General features: G+C 44.8%; 2 protein-coding genes, 1 long non-coding RNA gene, 1 other non-coding gene and 1 pseudogene across 4 annotated transcripts; 4 read left to right on the top strand and 1 right to left on the bottom strand.

The window, feature by feature from the left end:
* Window positions 1-360: 360 nt before the first annotated feature.
* Window positions 361-4,272, top strand: LOC136526840 (rRNA 2'-O-methyltransferase fibrillarin 2-like; annotated as a pseudogene).
* Window positions 2,104-2,178, top strand: LOC136530176 (small nucleolar RNA snoR60). Its single transcript, XR_010777667.1, has one exon. It is a non-coding gene; the product is annotated as a small nucleolar RNA snoR60 (small nucleolar RNA).
* Window positions 4,273-4,707: 435 nt separating the features above from the next.
* LOC136526843 (uncharacterized) lies at window positions 4,708-9,208 on the top strand. Its single transcript, XR_010776600.1, has 4 exons — window positions 4,708-5,294; window positions 7,291-7,911; window positions 7,992-8,268; window positions 8,361-9,208. It is a non-coding gene; the product is annotated as an uncharacterized lncRNA (long non-coding RNA).
* Window positions 5,584-6,930, bottom strand: LOC136528623 (uncharacterized). Its single transcript, XM_066521580.1, has one exon. The coding sequence runs from the start codon at window positions 6,928-6,930 to the stop codon at window positions 5,584-5,586; it is 1,347 nt and encodes a 448-aa protein (XP_066377677.1).
* Window positions 9,209-10,766: 1,558 nt separating the features above from the next.
* Window positions 10,767-11,732, top strand: LOC136526841 (uncharacterized). Its single transcript, XM_066519419.1, has one exon. The coding sequence runs from the start codon at window positions 10,927-10,929 to the stop codon at window positions 11,500-11,502; it is 576 nt and encodes a 191-aa protein (XP_066375516.1). The 5' UTR covers window positions 10,767-10,926; the 3' UTR covers window positions 11,503-11,732.
* Window positions 11,733-21,623: the final 9,891 nt, after the last annotated feature.

Genomic DNA, 21,623 nt, shown 5'->3' with positions numbered 1-21,623 from the left:
ACTTAATGCTCTCTAATTCTACCAGAAATCATATAAGGATTTGTTAGGAGTAAATTCCTTTAACGGGATTCATAGCAGAGGGATCACTGGAGCACCTTTTGCCCCGGGCTGAAGTTCAAGGGCCCACAAGCGCAGGTATGGGCTTATGGCCCAGAGCGACATTTTTTGGAATGCAAATTACGCAGGCGCGTGATTTTTGTTCAGCGTGCTTGTTCATTTTTATTTGTGTGTATATATATACATAATAATTATATGTAGCCAAAAAACTCTAAACCCTCCTCCAAGAAGAAGGGTTAAAAGTTTTCGGAAAAAGGACTTTAAACCTCTGTCTTGCGGCGGCGGCGGCGGCGGCGGCGAGGTGATCGATCGTCGACTACTCACGTCGTCACCACCATGAGGCAGGCAAGCTAGCAGCCAAAGCCAAACCATTCACGGGGTTACCGCTCAATTGCTCGATCGGTGCAATGCAACAAACTGTCTGACCTAGGTTTGGGCTTGTTTGGCTTATAAAAACAGTATTTTTCCCAAGGACCAAATCAGTCGACAGTACCCTGGCTTATCAGCGGGAGGAGAGGATCAAGCCGGCAGAGGAGACGCCCGAGGCCGCGGCCGGAGGGTATGGGGGAGAGGCGATGGCGGCAGGGACCTCTCTTGGAAGGGGCCAAAGGTGGCCATGGCCCCCTCCTTGTTGTTAGAAAGTTTCTTTAGCAAATACTAAATTTTACTATGTATGGAGTGATTTTTGAGTTTCATCTCTTTGCTTGGCCCCCTCTACTAGATGTTTCGGCCACTAGATGGCGGAGACAGCGGACGGAGGTTTGACGGCCCGCGGAGAGTAGGGGGCAACGGCATCAGGTGTAGGCCGCTTCGTGGCAGAGCGCCGGCCGGCGGCCGTAGGGGCGGCGGCAGCATGAGGGGCGGGAGCAAGGTGGTGGTGGATCCGCACAAGCACAAGGGCGTCTTCGTCGCTAGGGCCAAGGGGGACGCGCTGTGCACCAGGAGCATCAACCCCGGCGAGTCCGTCTACGGCAAGAAGCGCGTCTCCGTCCAGGTCCTTCCTTGCATTGGCCGTGCTTCATCCTAGTTGTTGGTTATGTAGTTGTGTATCTCTCTATTTTTTTCACAATTTCTTGTGCAATGTGGGTTGAAATTAACAAAGGTGGTTTAATTAGTTTACCTCTTCTTTTCACAATTTCTTGTGCAATGTGGATCGAAATTAACAAAGGTGGTTTAGTTAGTTTACCTCTTGTCACCAATGGTGTTTTAGATACATAATATAAGTGTACCTTAAACTGAAGGTTTATTTCACTAGCTATCTACACGAGCTGCCCCATCATGTATGGTCATGTTTTGTTGTTTTGGCATGCATTACAGAAAGTGGATGGAACAAAGGTAGAGTACAGGGTGTGGAACCCCTTCCGATCCAAGCTGGCTGCTGCTGTGCTTGGCGGTGTTGACAACATCTGGATTGTAAGCCTGTTTAATTACTCAGACTGAACACACATTAGTTATCTATTATCTTGCCCTTTCACTAGGAAAAAAAGGCTTTCCTGTTGCTGTCCTAATGTACAATATGTTTACAATTTAGGCTCCTGGCCAACGTGTGCTTTACCTTGGTGCTGCTTCAGGAAACAACTGTGTCTCATGTCTCTGATATTGTTGGACCGGTGAGGGATCAAGCTGTCACCTACGTTTCCGATACTGATCAGTGACTTCATTTACTGTTTTTATCATTGAGTTTTGTTACTTTGCAGGAAGGGTTGGTCTATGCTGTTGAGTTCTCTCACAGGAGTGGAAGAGACCTTGTCAATACGGCCAAGAAGAGGACAGATGTCATTCCCATTATTGAGGATGCCAGGCACCTGGCAAGGTACCGGATGTTGGTTGGCATGGTTGATGTCATCTTCTCTGATGTTGCTCAGCCAGACCAGGTATACTCCTCTCACTAATTCTTTGTAATTATCGGGTTTTTTCTTAATTATTATTATTACTTGCTTTATGAGTAATGATTAACATCTGAAATCTCTGATTGTTGCACTAGTATGCAATGTTGGTTGGCCTATGTGCTATGTTTGATTGTCTTTCTATGGCGATATTGCGCCTCACCAGATGATGAACATACTCGGATTCCCCTTCAGTACATCATAATGGATGATGGAAATCCGAGCTTCTGATGCGCTTATGGCCTTATGCCCGATTAATGCAAATGTTTTCAAGTTTTCTTTTTGCCCTGTGCATTATTTTATCATCATATTAGAGAGGATGCCACCTTTTAATTCTTACTTCAATGCTTTAACCTGGGTGTTTATGTACCCCAGTCAAAGTTGTGATTGGTTACTGGAGTTTTTTTTTCTTGACCATATGTGTGTTTTCAATGTTGTACTATACAATCCCTTATTTTAATTACAAACCTGAGCCAAAGTGGGACAGATGGTCCAAACACACAAATTGTGGACGATAGCGTTTGCTTTTTTCAACTGTTGGTAATTAATTTGTCCAGCTTTCACAGTAAATGGGTCCGTATTGTACAATCATATACAGTACGATGACGTCCTGTGTTAGGTTTTGAATGCGCTTATGGCCTTTTGCCCGATTAATGCCAATGTTTTGCAGTTTCTGTTTTGCCTTGTGCATTTTATAATCAAATTAGAGGGGATGCAACCTTTTAGTTCTTACTCCAATGCTTTAACCTGGGTGTTTATGTACCCCCATGTTTCTTTAACCTAACTAATTGGTACATGCTGGGTGGCAACAACATTTACAAGATTAATTTTCTTTATACGTTCTCGTAGACTTATTAATTGTTCAGTTCTATCTGGTCTGCTGTCTGCATCAGTCTATTTTTGTGAGGGGATGCATTGCATTAGGCTAGAAATAAAATTAACCAAGGCTTCCTTCGTTTTGCAATTTTTGTACATTAAAATATCTACAGTTGGACCTTTGATGCTTTGATTTACCAGTAGTACTTTAATTTGATGCGTGTCTGGTACTGAAAGATACTCCCTCTGTCCCTAAATATCTGTCGTTTTCGCTTCCCTTCATACAACTTTGATTAAATATATATTAAAAAATATTAATATTTATGGTAAATAATTAGTATCATTGGAAAGATCTTTGAATCTAGTTTTTAATAAATTTATTTAGAGATACAAATGTTACACGTAATTTTTACAAATCGAATCAAACTTGCGGCACGTATACCAATGGCTACAGTTATTTAGGAACGGAGGGAGTAGCTCAGTGCTTAGATCATAACTTTGACTGGATTTTTTTTTACCATACCTGTGTGTTGCCAATGCTGTACTGTTGGTACTACTGTACTTTTTGACCAATCACACAAATTTTGCACTATAATGTTTGCTTTTTCAACTGTTACTAATTAATTCATCCTGCTTGCATAGTAAATGGGGGGCCGTATTGTATTGTATAGTTGCAGTATACAGTACGAGGACGCCCTGTGTTAGCTTGAATGTGACTTACAAGCAGCTTGTTAAACTTCCCATTGGACGCTCCATCCTGCATACAGGCTAGGATCTTAGCCCTCAACGCCTCATATTTCCTGAAGAGCGGCAGCCACTTTGTCATCTCGATCAAGGTATTATTACGACTACTTGTTAACACATCACAATGAAGTTTTTTCAACCAAAGAAAGCTGGAAGCAAAGCACCAGATGCCTTTAGATTGAAGCCTGCATCGATGGCCCTGACGATTTAGTGTTTGTTCACTCAGGCTAACTGCATCGACTGCACAATGCCTGCGGAGGCGGTGTTTGCCAGCGAAGTGGAGAAGCTGAAGGCGGAGTAGTTCAAGCTGGCGGAGCAGGTGACCCTGGAGCCCTTCGAGCGCGACCACGCCTGCGTCATCGGTGGCTACAGAATGCCCAAGAAGCAGAAGGCAGCGGCAGCGTCTTAGGCTCTGATGAAAGAGTTCATTGCCTAGATATTTATATAAATAAATGTCTATACAAGTATAGTTCAAAGTCGAGTTTTTGATTGAGTATGCCTCAAACTAGAGAGAGTTTTGCAGCTCGTTCGGCTGGTCGAGAAACCAGCCGGATTTCACTGTGCGTGGATGAAAACATTCCTCCAGATTAATCTAGATTCCAACAAATTCCTCCCAGCGAACAGGGCCTTGATCAGGTCTAGGAAAGGTTTTAAAGTTGGGTTTTGAGTAGGTCTCAAGGCTTAAAGTTGAGTTTTCAGTAGGTCTCAAAGATAATTTTGAGCGAGGTCCCAAGGAACTGTGATTTTGGTTGAGTGAGTCACGATCCGAAGCGCGAAGTTTTGCCATATTTTACCGGATCTGAAGTGATGTGGTGTTGATCAATTGTTTTTGACCCTTATGTAGTTGACTGAAATATGTCGGCTGATTTTATGCTGACGCTACGGTGGCTTGGACTTCGTCGCGATGTCAAAAATGGACTGAAAGCGTGCGCCCGGCCGGCCGCTGTAGTCCCTGTCTCGGTGAGCCACGTGTAATTGCTGCGGGGAGCGGGGTAGGTGTGCTACTGCCATTCCAACTGTTCTAAACTAGGAGTACGCAGTAAAAATCTGCGCACATTCGAAACGGATGAGCAACGCAAGAACAAATGCGTGGCCGTCTGTAGTGTGGGAGCGGTGCCCCAAAATAAATGGGCCCGTTGTACAGTAATAGACACCGCTGCCCACTCAGCTGTAGTGTGGAAAATTTTTGGGAGCGATGCCGTCTGCTACGGTTGGGACCCAGTTCCAATAAAATACTCTCGTTGCCTTCTTCGTTCGCGCGATGGAAAATTCCCCTTTCTCCCGTTCCTCTGATCTCCCAATTCGTGCCATGGATCTCCCTCAAATCCAACCATGCTCTTCCAAATCCAGCTTCTCCAGAGGCGCGAGCAGCTGCCGATCTGGTCGAAGGCGTCGCCGTCGGGGCCGATCCAGAGCTACGAAGCCCGCTGCGTACCTTGCCGCAGACGATGGCCGTGGACGCCGCCGAGCGGCGCCAGCGCGGGGCCACCGGCGCGCCGGATGCGGGCGCCCGGAGGCCACAGAACGCGGAGGTGGAGGGCGTGTAGAGGAGCGCCGCCTGTGCGCGGGCCGCCGAGCCGCGGGACGACGCCCGCGGTGCCAGCGCCAGGGAAGGCTTGCAGCAGGCCGCAGTGGGCGTGAATGCCATGGCGGATGGAGCTTCAGGTGAGGCCTCTGCTGCAGAAGCGGAGGCTGGAGGAGGAAGGCACGCAGACTACTGCTGCTGCCTTGCTTCATAGTGGAGGAGGAAGGCACGCAGGTGCTGCTGCCTTGATTCGTGTGATGTTGCAGGTACTACTTTATCTCGCGAAAGATCTTGACATCAAGTGATTGTGCTTTGTTTTGTTTATTGCGAACCAAGAAAAATGAATACTTTTGAATCTGTACACAACGCAATCCAAATGGTGTGCTTCAGATTACAATAGAATTTTTTTTACAAGAATTACCAATAGAAATGTAAAGTAACATAGTACATTTAGTTAGTACACTTTGACCCTGATAGAGTTCATACATAACAGCACAATTATTTAATGAAAAACTACATATACTAGTACAAACATTTTGATAAGAGAGAATAAATCTAAGCTTGGCCGCCTCCAAAGCGCTGAAATATATGCTCAATCAAGTCCGCCTTCAGACGACGATGCATATCTCGATCACGTATGTCTTCTTGTATCTCTAGAGCCCTAGTAAATCCATGAATGGGCCCATGTCCATATCCTAACAATGGTGCAGATGAGCTGCTTTCATGGTACTCATGCTCGTAGTTGTCATCATATCGAACTCTGAAAGAATCCCTTTCATCCTCCACAATCATATTATGCAATATAATACATGCATAAATAATTTCAGCGAGTGACCGCACTTGCCACATGCGTGCTGGGCTTCGTAGAATGGCAAATCGAGCTTGCAAAACTCCGAAGGCACGCTCCACATCTTTTCTTGCTCCCTCTTGATGTTCTGCAAATAATTTGTCTTTTCCACACTGAGGCAAATGAATTGTTTTCACAAATGTTGCCCACTCTGGATAAATACCATCTGCTAGGTAGTATCCCATGTTGTACTCATGGCCATTGACTGTGAAATGAACCTCTGGAGCTCTTCCTTGTACCACATCAGTGAACAAAGGTGATCGATTAAGGACATTGATATCATTGTTTGACCCAGCAACACCAAAAAATGCATGCCATATCCACAGGTCGTGTGAGGCAACTGCCTCTAACATGACAGTTGGTCCACATTGATCTCCACGAGTGTACTGTCCCTTCCATGCCACTGGACAGTTCCTCCATTGCCAATGCATGCAATCCACACTACCCAGCATGCCTGGAAATCCACGCGCTTCACCTATATGAAGTAACCTTTGGATGTCTTCTGTAGTTGGTTTTCTTAAATATGTAGGACCAAAACACTCAATGATCCCTCTACAGAAAGTATTCATGCACTCGATAACTGTACTTTCAGCAATTCGTAGATTTTCATCCCACAAATCTGCAGGTGTTCCATATGCTAACATCCTCATAGCAACGGTACATTTGTGTAAAGGTGAAAAGCCCACCTTTCCAAATGCATCGCTCCGTTGGACAAAATAAGGAGACCACTCACTAAGGGTCTGCACAATTTTCAGAAACAGGTGTCGCTTCATCCTATACCTCCGTCTAAATTGGAAATCATTGTATACTGGATTTTCTGAGAAGTAATCAGACATTAAACGATCCCTAGCACCTTCACGCCCTCTTTCAATGTACCTTCTATGAAACCTTTGGTTTGGAGTAGACATACCGATATGTTGTGACTCTATCTGAGCTCTGATTTGTGCCTCAATTTGAGCCTCCACTGGATCATTCATGAAGTCCCAAATGAATTGGTCAACTTCATCTTCACTATCAGACTCTTTGTCAATTTTCATGGACATGTTTGGGTCCATGGAACTTCTGTACTGATGTTGGTTTGCTCGATGCAAGACAAACTGTCTGGTGGAAGATATGGTCTGTGCATGGTGCAATGCAGGGTCCTCATTTTATACAAGGGAGCTCACAACGGCTAGTTCATTGCAACAGGTTGTTTTTACAACAGCTATATTAGTTGTCAGACCAACTTTTGCTTTTACAACAGCCACATTGTCAGACCAACTGTCCTTTTTACAACAGATCTATTGTCAGACCCACTTTTCTTTTCTACAACATCTATATGTATTGTCAGAACAACTATTCTTTCTTTTGTATTAATTTTGGCTAGCTATTTTTTATCTCTGATGTGTGATGTATTTGTATCTTGTTTGTTACAGGCAATATATGGCAATAGTGCATGCAGAACCAGCAAGTTAATTCATTGATACAAGGTAGCACATTGAAACTTACAAGTCTTGTACATAGATAGCACAAAATATTTGAAAAAAAGCTAATACATTGCTACATATCCTGAATTTAGAAAGGTATTACATTGCTACATAGCCTCAACTAAAAAGCTTTTCAGATAAGTATGCCAACATTTTTTTGTGCCTTTCCATGGCTTCTTCATCGTAGCTTGAAGTGTCTTTATCTAACAGGGCCATGTACATACCCAATGTCTGTAGCTTTGCCTTTTCCTTCTCATTGTCTGCAATCTTATTTTCAGCTTCAGCTTTAGCTTTAATAGCTTCAGCTTTAATAAGTGTTGCTTCAGCTAGTTTTTCAGCAGCAATAGTTTTTCTCAACTGAAGTTCATTGAACAGATTCGCATTTTCATTTGAGATGCTGTCTTGTGACTGTACTGACTTGCCTTTGCCTTTTTGTTGAGCTTTGGCTGCATTTCGTCCTGGAGGTCGACACCTAATGACAGGATCTATATCTTCACTATCTTGATTTGAAGAAGTATAAGCACCTGATGCATTTACCTTGCTTCTCTTGTTCATCATTTCTTCAATTGGGTAAGCTTTACTCCACTTTGGTTGATCCTTCACTGCTTTCCACCAATATTCAAGTGCAAAAGGCCTCTTTTTCTTGGCAGCTACTTTATACGCAGCACGAGCCCTTTCCATAACTTGATCATCGGATTCACCACTAGCATGGTCTCTCTTCTCCTTTTCATAGCATGAATTGAAAATGGTAATGAAAGGGATAGTCTTGGTCCAATGATTTTTCAATTGAGCACCTGTTTTTCTTCGATCTTTGGGTGCAGTCAAATTGTACTCTGCTGCAACATCCTTCCAGTACCTATCTCCTCTTCTATCAATTCCAACAATTGGATCAGTGGAATGTTTCAGCCAAGCACTAACTAACCGAAGGTTGTCCTCCGGACTCCAGAACAAACGACCTTCCTTCTTTTCACTTTCTTCAGGGCTGCTTTCATTGTCACTCCAAACTGGTGTGTTTGCAGGAGGAACACCAGTCTGTTGTTGCTCTTGGGACACTGGAGAAGATGAACCAATGGGGCTGCTCTCATCAACCCGTGAATTAGCCCCTCGGAAACCTTGGAAGAAACCCATGGATCCAACTTGTGATGCATGACCAACCCCTTGTGGGTATTGTTCCATCCCTTGGTAAGAGGTACCTTGGTAGCTTCCTTGTGATGGGAATGGGAATTGTGGGTAGTTTGTTTGGGATCCAAAGGGACCGAACATGTGTGAATACTGGGGGTGGAAAGGGGTAGGAAATTGTGGTGGATAGTTCATGGGGTATTGGGGTGAAGGAAAATGATGTTGCTGCCTAGCTAGATTTTGTGGCTCACCACTTGGATTTTGTGGCTCACCACTTTGTATTGCAGAGTTCAAAATATTTGTCAGAGATGAAGCTGTGTTCTCCATGGCTACAGAGGGAGGGAATAGAGAGAGATCTATGTGTTCATGTACAGGTAGTTACTTGTATTTATAGATATTTGACAACGGTCATGTTTACTTCAAGGCCTGTGTGCCAGTCCATGTGAACGTTGAATATTGAAGGCCTGTGTGCCCAGCGTCTATGTGTTTTGAACTTCGAAGGTCTGTGTGCGTGTGTGGCCAACGGCCTTGTGAAGGTCTGTGTGCCAACGGCTTTGTAACTGTTCTGACAGCGCTACAGTGAACAATTATTGTTTATGTTTTGGCACCGGGTGAATGAAGATTCACCGCTTCCAACTTTTCTGGCCCCAATCAAAACAAGCACCACTTGTTGCAGTGTTGGGAGTGATGCCCAAACACTCTCTCTTCTCTTTTGGGCATCACTCTCTGACCACACTGCAGAAGGCCTAAGGCATCGTTACAGGAACAAATGCTGAGCCTGTCTTTTGAAGCAGAGCCATGCAAAGATTTTATTTTAGTACTCTCGTCCTCCAGATAATATGTTTCCATAATAGTCCTCAATCAGCGAGGGGTGACGTTAATTAATCCAAAAATGTACGATCACAAAGTAAGTACACAGAGATTATGTACAGCGTACCGGCATATATAAGACCTTTGGTTGCTCTGCTGGTTAATTTCCTTGTCACTGTTGTTGCACTAGCGCATACGTCTGAGGCGTACGGAACGTGACCAGCGGGCAGCGGCCTCCTCCACAAATCACGAGTCATGACACCTCAAATAGTGTTTAGTGTCCTCCTTCAGGAATAAATTGACCCGTACTGTGCGTGCAAGACACCTTATGTCACCTTTGAATTACACCTCGTATCGTCAATTCTTTCTTGGATATTTGACGGACGGTGGTACTATTTTGTTTGTACCACCAGGAGCAAAAACAAAGCACGCCCTACCTCCGGTGTCAAGCACGCCGGCCCTAGCATACCCTAAACATACACGCTGCAGCTGCTCTAATGCCTTCGGATTTAACAGAGATTTTATTTCTTATATTTCGCAATTTTTATGTGCGTGGCAATATGTGCTTGTAAGCTAGGCCCTTGGTTAAGTTGCTTTGATTTCACCGTTGCAGCTTGGTGCGTATATATAGTTTATATTTTATATTTGTTGTACTGTTGTGTTTCCTCAACTGGTGTTTAGTGTCCAGCCTTGAGCAATAAATGGATCCGTACATTTGTACATACAAGACGCCTTGTATATCATCAATTCTTTCTTGGACATATACGTACTCCAGTAGTTAGAAAACCATCCTGTCAACTTGAACCTTGCCTGGTTGACCACGCGAGAAAGGTACATGCATGTGTGCTTTAGAAGATATAGAAGCATCTTGTTAACTTGTATTACTGGACGTCATGTCCTCGATGCTACTGTCTACGTACATCCTAAAACACAAGTTATACAAGCATTAAAAATATATTAAACTACATATAATGTGAGACGAAATAAATCATCCAACTCAGTTTAAAACAAACATTTACATACAATACATCTACCATTAATGTTTATAACTAACATATAAAAATATAATCATGAAGGATTACGTGCTTCGAGTGGAGTAGACGTGAGGAGGACGAGTCGAGGAGGTCGGCAGGAAGAGCGAACAGCGAAGGCGATTCCTATTTTTGTGGACTACGGATTTGATGTAGAGACCTCCATTTGGGCTTTGGAATTGCTCAAAACGTAACTTCTCAATTCAACAACAATCCATCCGGATAAAGATTAAGATTAAGATTAACCCCTCCGGTACTTTTTTTTATTGTACTGTAGAGTATTATACGTATAATTGGCCGAAGGCGGGTGGCCACACGCCTAACCCACAGCATTGCCTCCTGGAGTACATTATTATCCTTTCCTGTTCCTATCGTCTCACTCCACACGGCACGCCAACGGGTGTGGCCCCACGCGTCATCGGCCTCCTACCCGCCTCCGTTCGTCCGCTCGGCTCGCATTCAACGCTTCAACCATCAACTCCCCGCGGCCACTACTAAAGAGCACCCCACCCCCACAGCCGGCCCCGTCCTCTGCCTCCGCTTCGCCGTCGTCTCCGCTCCCTCCACTGTCAGCTGCAGCCAGCCTCCATCAGGCAGAGCACCACCGCCCTCGATCGACCGCCGGATGGGTTGCGCCTTCTCGTCGGCGGGCTCCGCGGGGGCGCTGCGGCCGTGCGCGGGGGTGCGGGTCATCCACACCAACGGGTACGTGGAGGACTTCGAGGGCCCCGGCGTGGTGACCGTGTCGACCGTCACGGGCTGCCTCTCCGACTCCTCCTCCGCCGGCAACAACAACGGCAAGGGGTACGTGCTGTGCTCGGCCGCGCACCTGCTGCAGCCGGGGCGCGGGCCGTTCCGGCCCGACGACGCGCTGCAGCCGGGCACCGTCTACTTCCTGCTCCCGCAGTCGGTGTTCCAGGCCGAGTCCTCCGCCGTGGACCTCGCCTGCCTCATGAACCGCCTCACCGCGCTCGCCCGCAAGGGCTGCGCCACCGCCGCGCCCAAGCCCAGCCCGCTCGACGCGCTCTTCGACGCCGCCGCCGGCGGCAGCCACCATCAGCAGCCGCAGCCACTGCCGCCTGTGGCGTCGGCGAAGGAGAAGGATCAGCCCGGGCGGGCGGCGCCATGGAGGCCCCGGCTCGACCGCATCGACGAGTCCATCGGCCGCGCATCCAGCCGCAGCGCCTGCAGCGAGGCCTGATGCCGTCACATCCCTCGTCCCTATTCCCTCCCTTAGCTTTTGGTTTCTAGTTTCTACTTTCTACTAGCTAGATTTCCTCTCTCTTTTCTGATTTCCTCTCTGTCTCTCTTTAATTAATCTCTCTTCTTTTACAGTAGTGTTTTATGTTTGTTGTAGAAGAATTGTAAAGATCCATAGTACAGTGCCGGATTGCTTTGCCTATGATGTGAGGATGATGAGTTTGTCGCTTTGCTGATGGTGTTATTAGATTCAGGCATTCAGCGCCGTATTGTATGGTCAGTTGTTCTTGTAAAAGCTTGCCCGCTAGTGCGCCCCTTCTCTGATCTGTCATCAGAGATTGGTCTGGCACGGTGCTTTGGTTTCTTGCAGGCCAGCCAGGCAGTGGATTTACACTCCGCCATGTTCGCTTGGCTTTGGCATAAGCCGTATTTTTTCAGCCGATCAATATTACTTTTTCTCTCGTAAAAAATTAGCCAGCAGTATTTTCACCTACAAGCGAACAGGGCAGAGGACTCGGCCGCCACCACCTACCTCTAACGTCTGACCGCCAGGTCTCTCTCCATCACGCCACTCCTTTCTGTGTCCGTCCGCTACTCCGCTTCACTTTCTGTTGTGGTCTCCATCGCAAGTGCGTACTAATCCGTACCCACCACCTCCGTCCAGGTCTCCGCGGATGCCAAGTCCTGATGCAACCTCAACCAAAATACATACAGTACATATACACTAGAAAACGCGACGCATTTGCATTGCATTGGGACGGCCATTCCAAACCTCATTTGACAGGCCTACCAAACGGCTCCCGTTTTCGTACCATGTTTAGTTTACCCCAAATTTCCAACTTTGACACTATGAAAAAAAAAGATTTCTCGTCACATTAAATTTATGGTATATGCATGGAATACTAAATGTCGACGAAATCAAAAACTAATTGCACAGTTTAGTTGTACTCTGCGAGACGAACGTTTTGAGCCTAATTAGTCAATGATTGAACAATTATTACCAAATACAAATGGAATACTACAGTATAGCTACAGTGTGTTACAGTGTTTTGGCGGCACCAAATTCAGGTCACTAAACATGGCCTCAGTACCTCCTAGTAGTCTAGTAGCAGGACCTTGGGGGGAGGGGACTACTAATAAGTAAACTCCACTTTCGGTTCCTAGTTTATTTATTCTAGCGTCTGAGAGCGGTAACCCGGGTCCTGATCGGCTGGTATTAAATCGGTTTCTGTTTATTTGTATGATTAATTTGTTATGAGAGAAAAATATTGATTTATGACTAATTTGTATGGATTAAAGCCGGCTAAATAGCACAAGCGAACAGAACACGTTCTTAAACTATCTATCTATCTCATCTATCTACGCCAAAGCAAGTATGTATATACAATTCTTCTGCTTGCAAGTATCGTCCCGGCCGCCCGGTCACCATCTCTGTAGCTGGTCTCTCCCCTGACGGATACGGCACACACAAATGCAAAACGGGGGGCGGTGTGAAAGCAGCCACCGGCACGCCAAGATTGTAGGGAAAGCCGCGTCGGTGACTGCTAGGTATCTTTCTATTAAGCTCGTGTTTAGTTGGCTGAATTTTAGAATTTAGGTTACTGTAACATTTTCATTTTTATTTGGCAATTAGTGTTCAATCAAGGACCAATTAGGCTCAAAACGTTCGTCTCGCGATTTCCAACCAAACTGTGCAATTAGTTTTTTTTTTCGTCTACATTTAATGCTCCATGCACGTATCGTAAGATTCGATGTGATGGCTACTGTAACACTTTTTGGGAATTTAGGTTTGGAACTAAACGCGGCCTAAATACTGTCTCCGTTTGACTTATGTTTTTTAATATATATATAAGTTAAAACATCAATTTTAATATATTTTTTGAAATACATATAAGATAACAACACAATAAATATTTTTTATTTGGCATTTGAAAACTTTCATAATTTTATCATTTGTATGTTGTAAAACCACGTAGATTTTATTGAGACTGATGGTAAAAGTTCAAATGTTTAACTAGAACAAAACTAATGGAACATGTAAAAAAAATAAGAGAGCAGTATATATTTGGCTTGAGAAAAAGATAGTGAGCGCCAAATCATCATCATCAGATGGTTGGTCTCTTTCTTTCAGTCAGCTCCGTCAGCTGCAGCCTGCAGCGGCCGCCACTGTTTCTGTAGCAGCACAAGGTTTCCCCTGCCCCTGCCCACAGGTAGCGCCTCTCTTTCAGTGCAAGGCTGCAGGCACATCTCTCTCTTGTCCTCTCTGCATCAACACGGATACTTGTCATTCGGAAGCCATGGCTACTAGTACGTGAAAAAGCACATGCAAGCAGTCGTCGTTGCCATCGATGCTAGCTGCTGACTGATCCAGCCATCCAGGCCCCCGGGATCCGGCGCGGCGACTATCCTTTGATTTGGACACCGGCCGGTTGCAGACTTGAACCTAGCGAACCTTTGAATCTTTCAAACACCTGCAACAACTTGTGTACATTAGTGGCCTAGTAGTGGGTGGTAATCTTCTTCTTTAGTTATACGGCACCAGTGCCAAACTTTAACCCTTTACTCCTCCGTCTCCAAAGAAAAGAAATGTAATTCTAGGTTTAAACATGTTAACTTTCTTTGGATCGACTAGGGTAGATCTAGGCGGATGAACTCATAGATCCATGAAACACATGCACATTTAGACCTAGAACACTACACCGAGAGGGAGATAGGGGAGAGAGGGGCTGATGATGAACCTGAGCCTCCAGATGATGTCGCGGTTGTGCTGGCCATCGCGGGTTCGGTGATGGAGGCAGCACACGGGCAGCGACGGGTGGAGTAGAGGTTGCACGGACGTCGATGCAGTGCGGTCGGGCGTAGCAGTGACGACGGCGAGGATCAGCGGAGCTTCCCGTCGCTGGCTGCGCGCCCTCTTAGATCGGTCTAGGGTTTTGTCGGTGGGTTTGCGGCTCACGGCGAACCTCGTACTTTGAGCCGTCGGCCCCCACCTCTCTATATAGCGCAGTGCGACGGGGGCCCACCAACCATGTAGGGTTGGGCGCCCCCGATCAGGGCGCGAGACCAAGGCCCAATAGGCCGTTGGGCTTATTGGTCATGAGATCAATCTAACATTCTCCCCCTTGATCTCACTATTACTTTTATCTTTAAACTTTAAAACTTCAATCCTTTTATCCTTACTCATTTCTTCACAGATGATGCATAGAGCATGTCTTATCGTCACGGTCAATCGTCGATAGATTTAACAGCTACAATGCACGTCTCTAATCTGAAATAGTTACTTTAACTTTTGGGCCCTTTATAGTCCAGGAATCATAGGCTTTCCCTTAAACCCATGCCGGCTACATGTTCTTTGAACACGTTGGATGGTAAGCCTTTTGTAAGCGGATCCGCGAGCATCTTTTCGGTACTTATATGCTCAAGACTTATCATCTGATCCCAGACTTTATCCTTCACAACATAATACTTTATGTCAATGTGTTTGGCAGCACCACTTGACCTATTGTTGTGAGCATACTGTACTGCTGGATTATTATCGCAGTATAATTTCAGTGGTCTATTGATGTCGTCAACCACCTTCAAACCGGGTATGAACTTCTTTAGCCAGTTCACCTGCCCCGTTGCCTCATAACACGCTACAAACTCGGCATACATTGTGGACAATGTAGTGACGGTTTGTTTTGAGCTTTTCCATGAAATAGCTCCCCCTACGAGAGTAAACACATATCCAGACGTGGATTTTCTATTATCTCCCGCATAATCAGAATCTGAATATCCCACTATATGGAGTGAATCAGATCTTCTATACGTCATCATGAGGCCTTTCGTTCCTTGCAAATAACGCAAGACTTTCTTTACCAATTTTCAGTGTTCTATTCCAGGATTGCTCTGGAATCTGCCAAGTAACCCGGTAACAAATGCCAAGTCAGGGCGCGTACATACTTGAGCATATTGCAAGCTTCCGACAGCTGAAGCATATGGAACCACTTTCATTTGATCGATCTCATATTGGTTCCTAGGGCATTGAAAATCCCCATATCTGTCGCCCTTGACTATAGGAGCAGGTGAGGGACTACATTTGTGCATACTGAATTTCTTTAAGACTTTTTCTATGTATGCCTTTTATGACAGTCCTAATACCCCTTTACTTCTATCTCGGTGAATCTCGATCCCTAGAACGAACGAAGCTTCACCAAGATCTTTCATATCAAACTTTGAGGACAAAAACTTCTTTGTTTCCAGTAGTAGACTGACATCACTACTAGCAAGTAAGATATCATCCACATATAGGACAAGGAAGATAAACTTTCCATTCTTAAACTTTGCGTAGACACAATTGTCCTCAACATTATCTTTAAACCCAAAATTCTTTATTGTCTGATCAAACTTCAAGTACCACTGTCTTGAAGCTTGTTTTAATCCATAAATAGATTTCTTTAGGCGGCATCCCAAACGTTCTTTTTCTTCCATGATAAAACCTTTCGGTTGTGCCATGTAAACATTTTCATCTAAGTCTCCGTTGAGAAATGCCGTTTTTACATCCATATGATGTAATTCCAAATCGTAATGTGCCACTAATGCCATTATGATTCTGAAAGAATCCTTACATGAGACTGGAGAAAAGGTCTCGTTGTAATCAATCCCTTCTCTTTGTGTAAAGCCTTTTGCCACAAGTCGGGCTTTATATCTCTCTATATTCCCTTGAGAGTCAAGTTTTGTTTTGTAGACCCATTTACAGCCTACTGTTTTGGCTCCTTTAGGAATTATTTCTAAATCCCAAACTTTATTTGTATTCATTGATCTCATCTCATCTTCCATGGCCTCAAGCCACTTTGATGAATGATCACTTTTCATGGCTTCTTCAAATGAGGTGGGATCATCCTCCATTTGAAATTCTTCAGTGTTGTATACTTCATAATCAGCAGGAATAGCTGATTTTCTAACTCTTTGAGACCTTCTAGGGGCCTCCTCAATTAGCACATTTTCTGTTTGAGGCTGTTGTTGCTCCCCCTCATGTGTGGCAATAGGTTCTATAGAATCCTGAGGCACAGTTTCCTCATCTTCATTCATTGTTGCCACAGGCGGGATAACAACAGGTGCTGGCACTACAGTGTCTTGTCCTGTTGGTGTAGCAATAGTAGGTAGTGAGAAAAATGGCTCATGAATGATCGGAGTGGGTGCATACACCCGCTTCTCTTCAAGGTCAATTTCTCGAGCTACCATGCTCCCCCTAATCATTTCATCCTCTAGGAAGACAGCGTGTCTCGTTTCCACAAACTTTGTATGTCTGTTAGGACAGTAGAAACAAAAACCTTTTGACTTTTCTGGGTAGCCAATGAAATGGCAACTCACTGTTTTGGGATCTAGCTTCCCAATGTTTGGGTTAAAAACTTTAGCCTCAGCAGGGCTCCCCCACACACGCAAGTGGTTAAGTGAGGGTACTCTTCCTGTCCACAACTCATACGGTGTTTTGGGCACCGACTTACTTGGTACTCTATTGAGAATATGAATGGCGGTTTTTAACGCCTCCATCCACAGACTCATGGGTAAAGTGGAGTAACTTATCATACTACGCACCATATCCATCAGGGTACGGTTACGCCTTTCAGCTACTCCATTCTGCAGAGGTTTGCCCGGTGTTGAATACTGGGCGACTATACCATTCTCCTGTAAGAACCTTGCAAAAGGTCCAGGAACTTGTCCATATGGGGTATGCCGACCGTAGTACTCTCCTCCACGGTTAGACCTGACTATCTTAATCTTTAAATCATGCTGATTTTCAACTTCTGCTTTAAATATTTTAAATTTATCCAACGCTTCTGTTCTTTCTTTAATTGGATAAATATAGCCAAAACGAGAGTAATCGTCTGTGAATGTTATGAATGAATCATAACCATCCACACTTTTCACAGGAAAAGGACCACATATGTCTGTGTGAATAATCTGTAGAATTCCTACGCTTCGTTTGACATCTTTCTTAATTTTCTTTACATACTTTCCTTTTATGCAATCTCTACATTGTTCTAACTCTGAGAGCTCTAATGGAGGAAGAATATCATTCTTAACTAGTCTTTCTATTCTCCCCCTCGAAATATGACCTAAACGACAGTGCCATAATTTCGACAACGCATCTTGAGCTCTCTTTCGTTTTCTGTTTCCATTGTTCGATAAGGATACATTTTCATTCACATCACATACGGAATTAACATTTTCACGAAGTGATAACAAATAAAGCTCGTCTTGTCGGAAGGCAAGACCAATACATTTATTATTAAACAATATCTGACATTTGCCATTTCCAAAATGGCAATCATAACCATCATGGTCCAACTTTGAAACACTAATCAAATTTCTTTGCAAAGAAGGTACATAAAGAACATCTCTAAGAATAATTATGAAGCCATCAGCAAGCTCTAACGGAAGATCACCAACGGCCTCAACATCTGCTTGTTCTCCATTTGCTACTTTAATGAAACTTTCGCTTCTTTGCAAAGTTCTCATCGAACGGAATCCCTGTAATGAATTAGCAACATGAATAGTTGCACCTGAATCAATCCACCAAGTAGATTTTGAAAACTTTACATACAAGGATTCATTTATGAACATAATAATGTTCTCACCTTTATTCTTCATAATCATCTTTAAGAAATCAGGACAATTCTTTTTATAATGCCCTGTCTTCTTGTAGTGGAGACACTGGTCTTTAGCCACTGGGAATTGCTGGTTCTGAGACTGTTGCATGGGACCTTTTTCAGATGATTTGGAGGAAGAGCTATTATTATAGTTCTTTTTCTTATCTTTTAGGTAGTTGACAGAACCACCTTGTGAAACTTTTATTCTTTCCTCCTCCTGCACACACATGGCAATGAGCTTTTCTAAATCCCATTTTTCAGGCTGTATGTTGTAATTAATAACAAATGTGTCAAATTCTTTGGGCAAAGAAGCAAAAATCAAATAAATAAGGAACTCATCCTTGAGTGCCAAATCCATTGGTTTGAGCTTAGATGCCAGATTGCTCATTCTCAGTATGTGCTCTCTAATGCCACTGCCGCCACCAGAGTACCTTTCTGTAACCAGCTGCTTGATCAAGTGGGTTGCATATGTCTTTGAAGAGCCAGTGAACTGACTCTTTATTCTGTCTAGGTACTCTGTGACAGTGTCACAGTCTGGAATTGAGCCCACAATAGCAGGCTCAATTGTGTTCTTTATCACTGCCAGACACTTCTTGTTGGCAGTGATCCATTTCCTATGCTCAAGGTCATAGGACATCTTTACAGGAGCGAAATCCCGCTCTCTGTTCTGCCATGCAGCATCAGTCTCATCTGTCTCCCTCACCGGTGCCACAGGTTCTTTGGGGCACGGTGTGGTGACAACCCAGTCCACCTCAGCGAGGATAAAGGCCAGGTCTATCTTTTTCTTCCACTCAATATAGTTATCACCTTTTAGAGTGGGGATTTCTTTGATACAACTCATCAGGTTGTATCCTCCTGAAAACATAATTCAAATAGGGTGAGAACAGAAATAACAACAATAATTGCATGCCTTAGTTTAACGTTGGTCAAAATTAAAACATATAATTATTTTCTACACTAATTCTACATCACCGTTGGGCAGAAATAGAATTAATGTATAACAAAACATTATAATATTGTCATTAATCAACGTTGGTCAGAATAACAACAACATTATAATCAATTTAAAACATATCCTTTTTCAAAATTAAATTCTCCCGTTGGTTCGAATTTAATAATGAAAATTACATCTTTAAATACGCAGCGGAAACTTTAACATTTAATAACCTTTTTCCTATTTTCCAGAAGCAAATTTACTATTTACTGAACAAAAAATATCGTTGGATAAATTTTGTATAGAAAATTATCATAAAAAATCAATTCAAATTGATCAAACTGTTTTCTGGAAAATAAGAAAACAAAAACTGTGACAATATCTGTTCATTTGACCATTTCGGCCCAGCCAGCACACGCGCGGCCCACGGCCTGCCCACGCGCGCGCGCGCAGCCAGCGAAAACGGCCCAGCAGCCGCGGCCCATCCGCGCGCTCAGCGCGCCCCCGCGCCCAGCCGCGCGCGCTCTCTCCCCGCGCCCAGGCCGCAACCTGGGCCTGGGCCGGGATTTCGGCCTTGTGCCCTATCCCGCCTGGGCTGCGGCGCTGGCCCAGTCGCTCGTGGCCGTCCATCTCCATCCGACGGCTGCCCGTGCGCGTCGTGAGATCAAAACCCCAGCGACCGGCGTGGCGCCCTTGACCTAGCATCATTCGGCTTCGCTCTCTCTCTCTCTCTCTTCGCCCCTCTCTCCTCTCCACTCAGTCCCGCCGCAGCAGAAACCGAACGAGGAGCTTCGACGGCAAGAGAGCTCAGCAAGCCCCGGCGCCGTCTCCGGCCCCCTCGCCGGCGTGCGCGCTCCCCAGTGGGTGAACGCGCCGCCGTCGAGCGGCCTGGTCGCGGCGCCCTAGTGGCCGTTCCGGCGAGCAGATCACCCCCGGCCGGCCCTTTCTTTTCCCCGCGTGGCGGCGTGCACGACGGTGAGGTGAGCCGTGCCGAGCCACCCTCTTCCATTTCTTTCCCCTTTCTATTTCTTTGATTCGGATTTGGCCCGATTTTCAGATTAGGGTTAGGGTTTGCTTTACCGATTTGAAATCGGTTCTTTTCCCCTTCTCAGTCAATCACCGAGCGGGTTAGGGTATGGGTTGGAGACGGCACTGTTTTCTTTTCCCTGAATCACCTTCGGGTTTTAGGGTTCGTTCTTTGCATGAAAACCGAGCCCTTCTTCTTTTCTCAGATCCGACAGATCGAGTTAGGGTTCAACCGAACGTCGGGTGACCCTTTTCTGCTTAGATCCGCACTGGATCTCTTCGTCTTTTTTCTTTTCTAATCGGTACCCGTTCTAGATCTACGTGCTAGTAGGCTCCGATACCATTGTTAACTTTCTTTGGATCGACTAGGGTAGATCTAGGCGGATGAACTCATAGATCCATGAAACACATGCACATTTAGACCTAGAACACTACACCGAGAGGGAGATAGGGGCTGGTGATGAACCTGAGCCTCCAGATGATGTCGCGGTTGTGCTGGCCATCGCGGGTTCGGTGATGGAGGCAGCACACGGGCAGCGACGGGTGGAGTAGAGGTTGCACGGACGTCGATGCAGTGCGGTCGGGCGTAGCAGTGACGACGGCGAGGATCAGCGAAGCTTCCCGTCGCTGGCTGCGCGCCCTCTTAGATCGGTCTAGGGTTTTGTCGGTGGGTTTGCGGCTCACGGCGAACCTCGTACTTTGAGCCGCCGGCCCCCACCTCTCTATATAGCGCAGTGCGACGGGGGCCCACCAACCATGTAGGGTTGGGCGCCCCCGATCAGGGCGCGAGACCAAGGCCCAATAGGCCGTTGGGCTTATTGGTCATGAGATATTCTTTTTAAAATTTTGATTAAGTTTATAGAAAATAATATCATCATTTATATCCCCAAGTAGATTTACTACAAAATATATTCCGAGGTTAATCTAATGATATTTATTCTTTATCATAAATGTTTACTACCTTTTTAATATAAATTTAGCCTAATTTAATTTTTTTTTACTCTTGGAATAGATCAGATAATTGCATTTTAGGACGGAGGAATACTAACTACAGGTCTTTGTCAAGCTTGACCGAGTATCCATGTGCCATTTGGATCATTCTGCGTCACTTTGGCAGATTTCAGTTGCCTTCGGCTTTTTTACCCAGCGCCATCAGACTCGGTAGTCCACCGATTGCACATACCGAACCTCTGAATCTTTCAAACACCTGCAACAACTTGTATACATTAGTGGCCAACTAGTGGGTGATAAACTTCTTTAATCATACGGCACCAGTGTCATTTGAATAAAGTCATTTTTTTACTAAGTTGATAGAAAATAACATCTCTAAATAGATTTACTAAGAAAATATATTCAAAGGTTAATCTAATGATACTTATTCTATATCATAATTGCGTTTCATTCTTTTTCGATATGAGGGAATACCTACTGCAGGTCATTGTCAAGCTTGATAGAACATCCATCTGCCAGTTGGACCCTGCTGCATCACTTTTGTCCTGATCGTTTGGCTGATAAGCCATGACTGAAAAT

The sequence above is a fragment of the Miscanthus floridulus genome, chromosome 19, assembly GCF_019320115.1.
Source record: "Miscanthus floridulus cultivar M001 chromosome 19, ASM1932011v1, whole genome shotgun sequence".
NCBI classification, from domain to species: domain Eukaryota; kingdom Viridiplantae; phylum Streptophyta; class Magnoliopsida; order Poales; family Poaceae; genus Miscanthus; species Miscanthus floridulus.
This window is presented reverse-complemented; position numbering and strand designations above follow the sequence as displayed.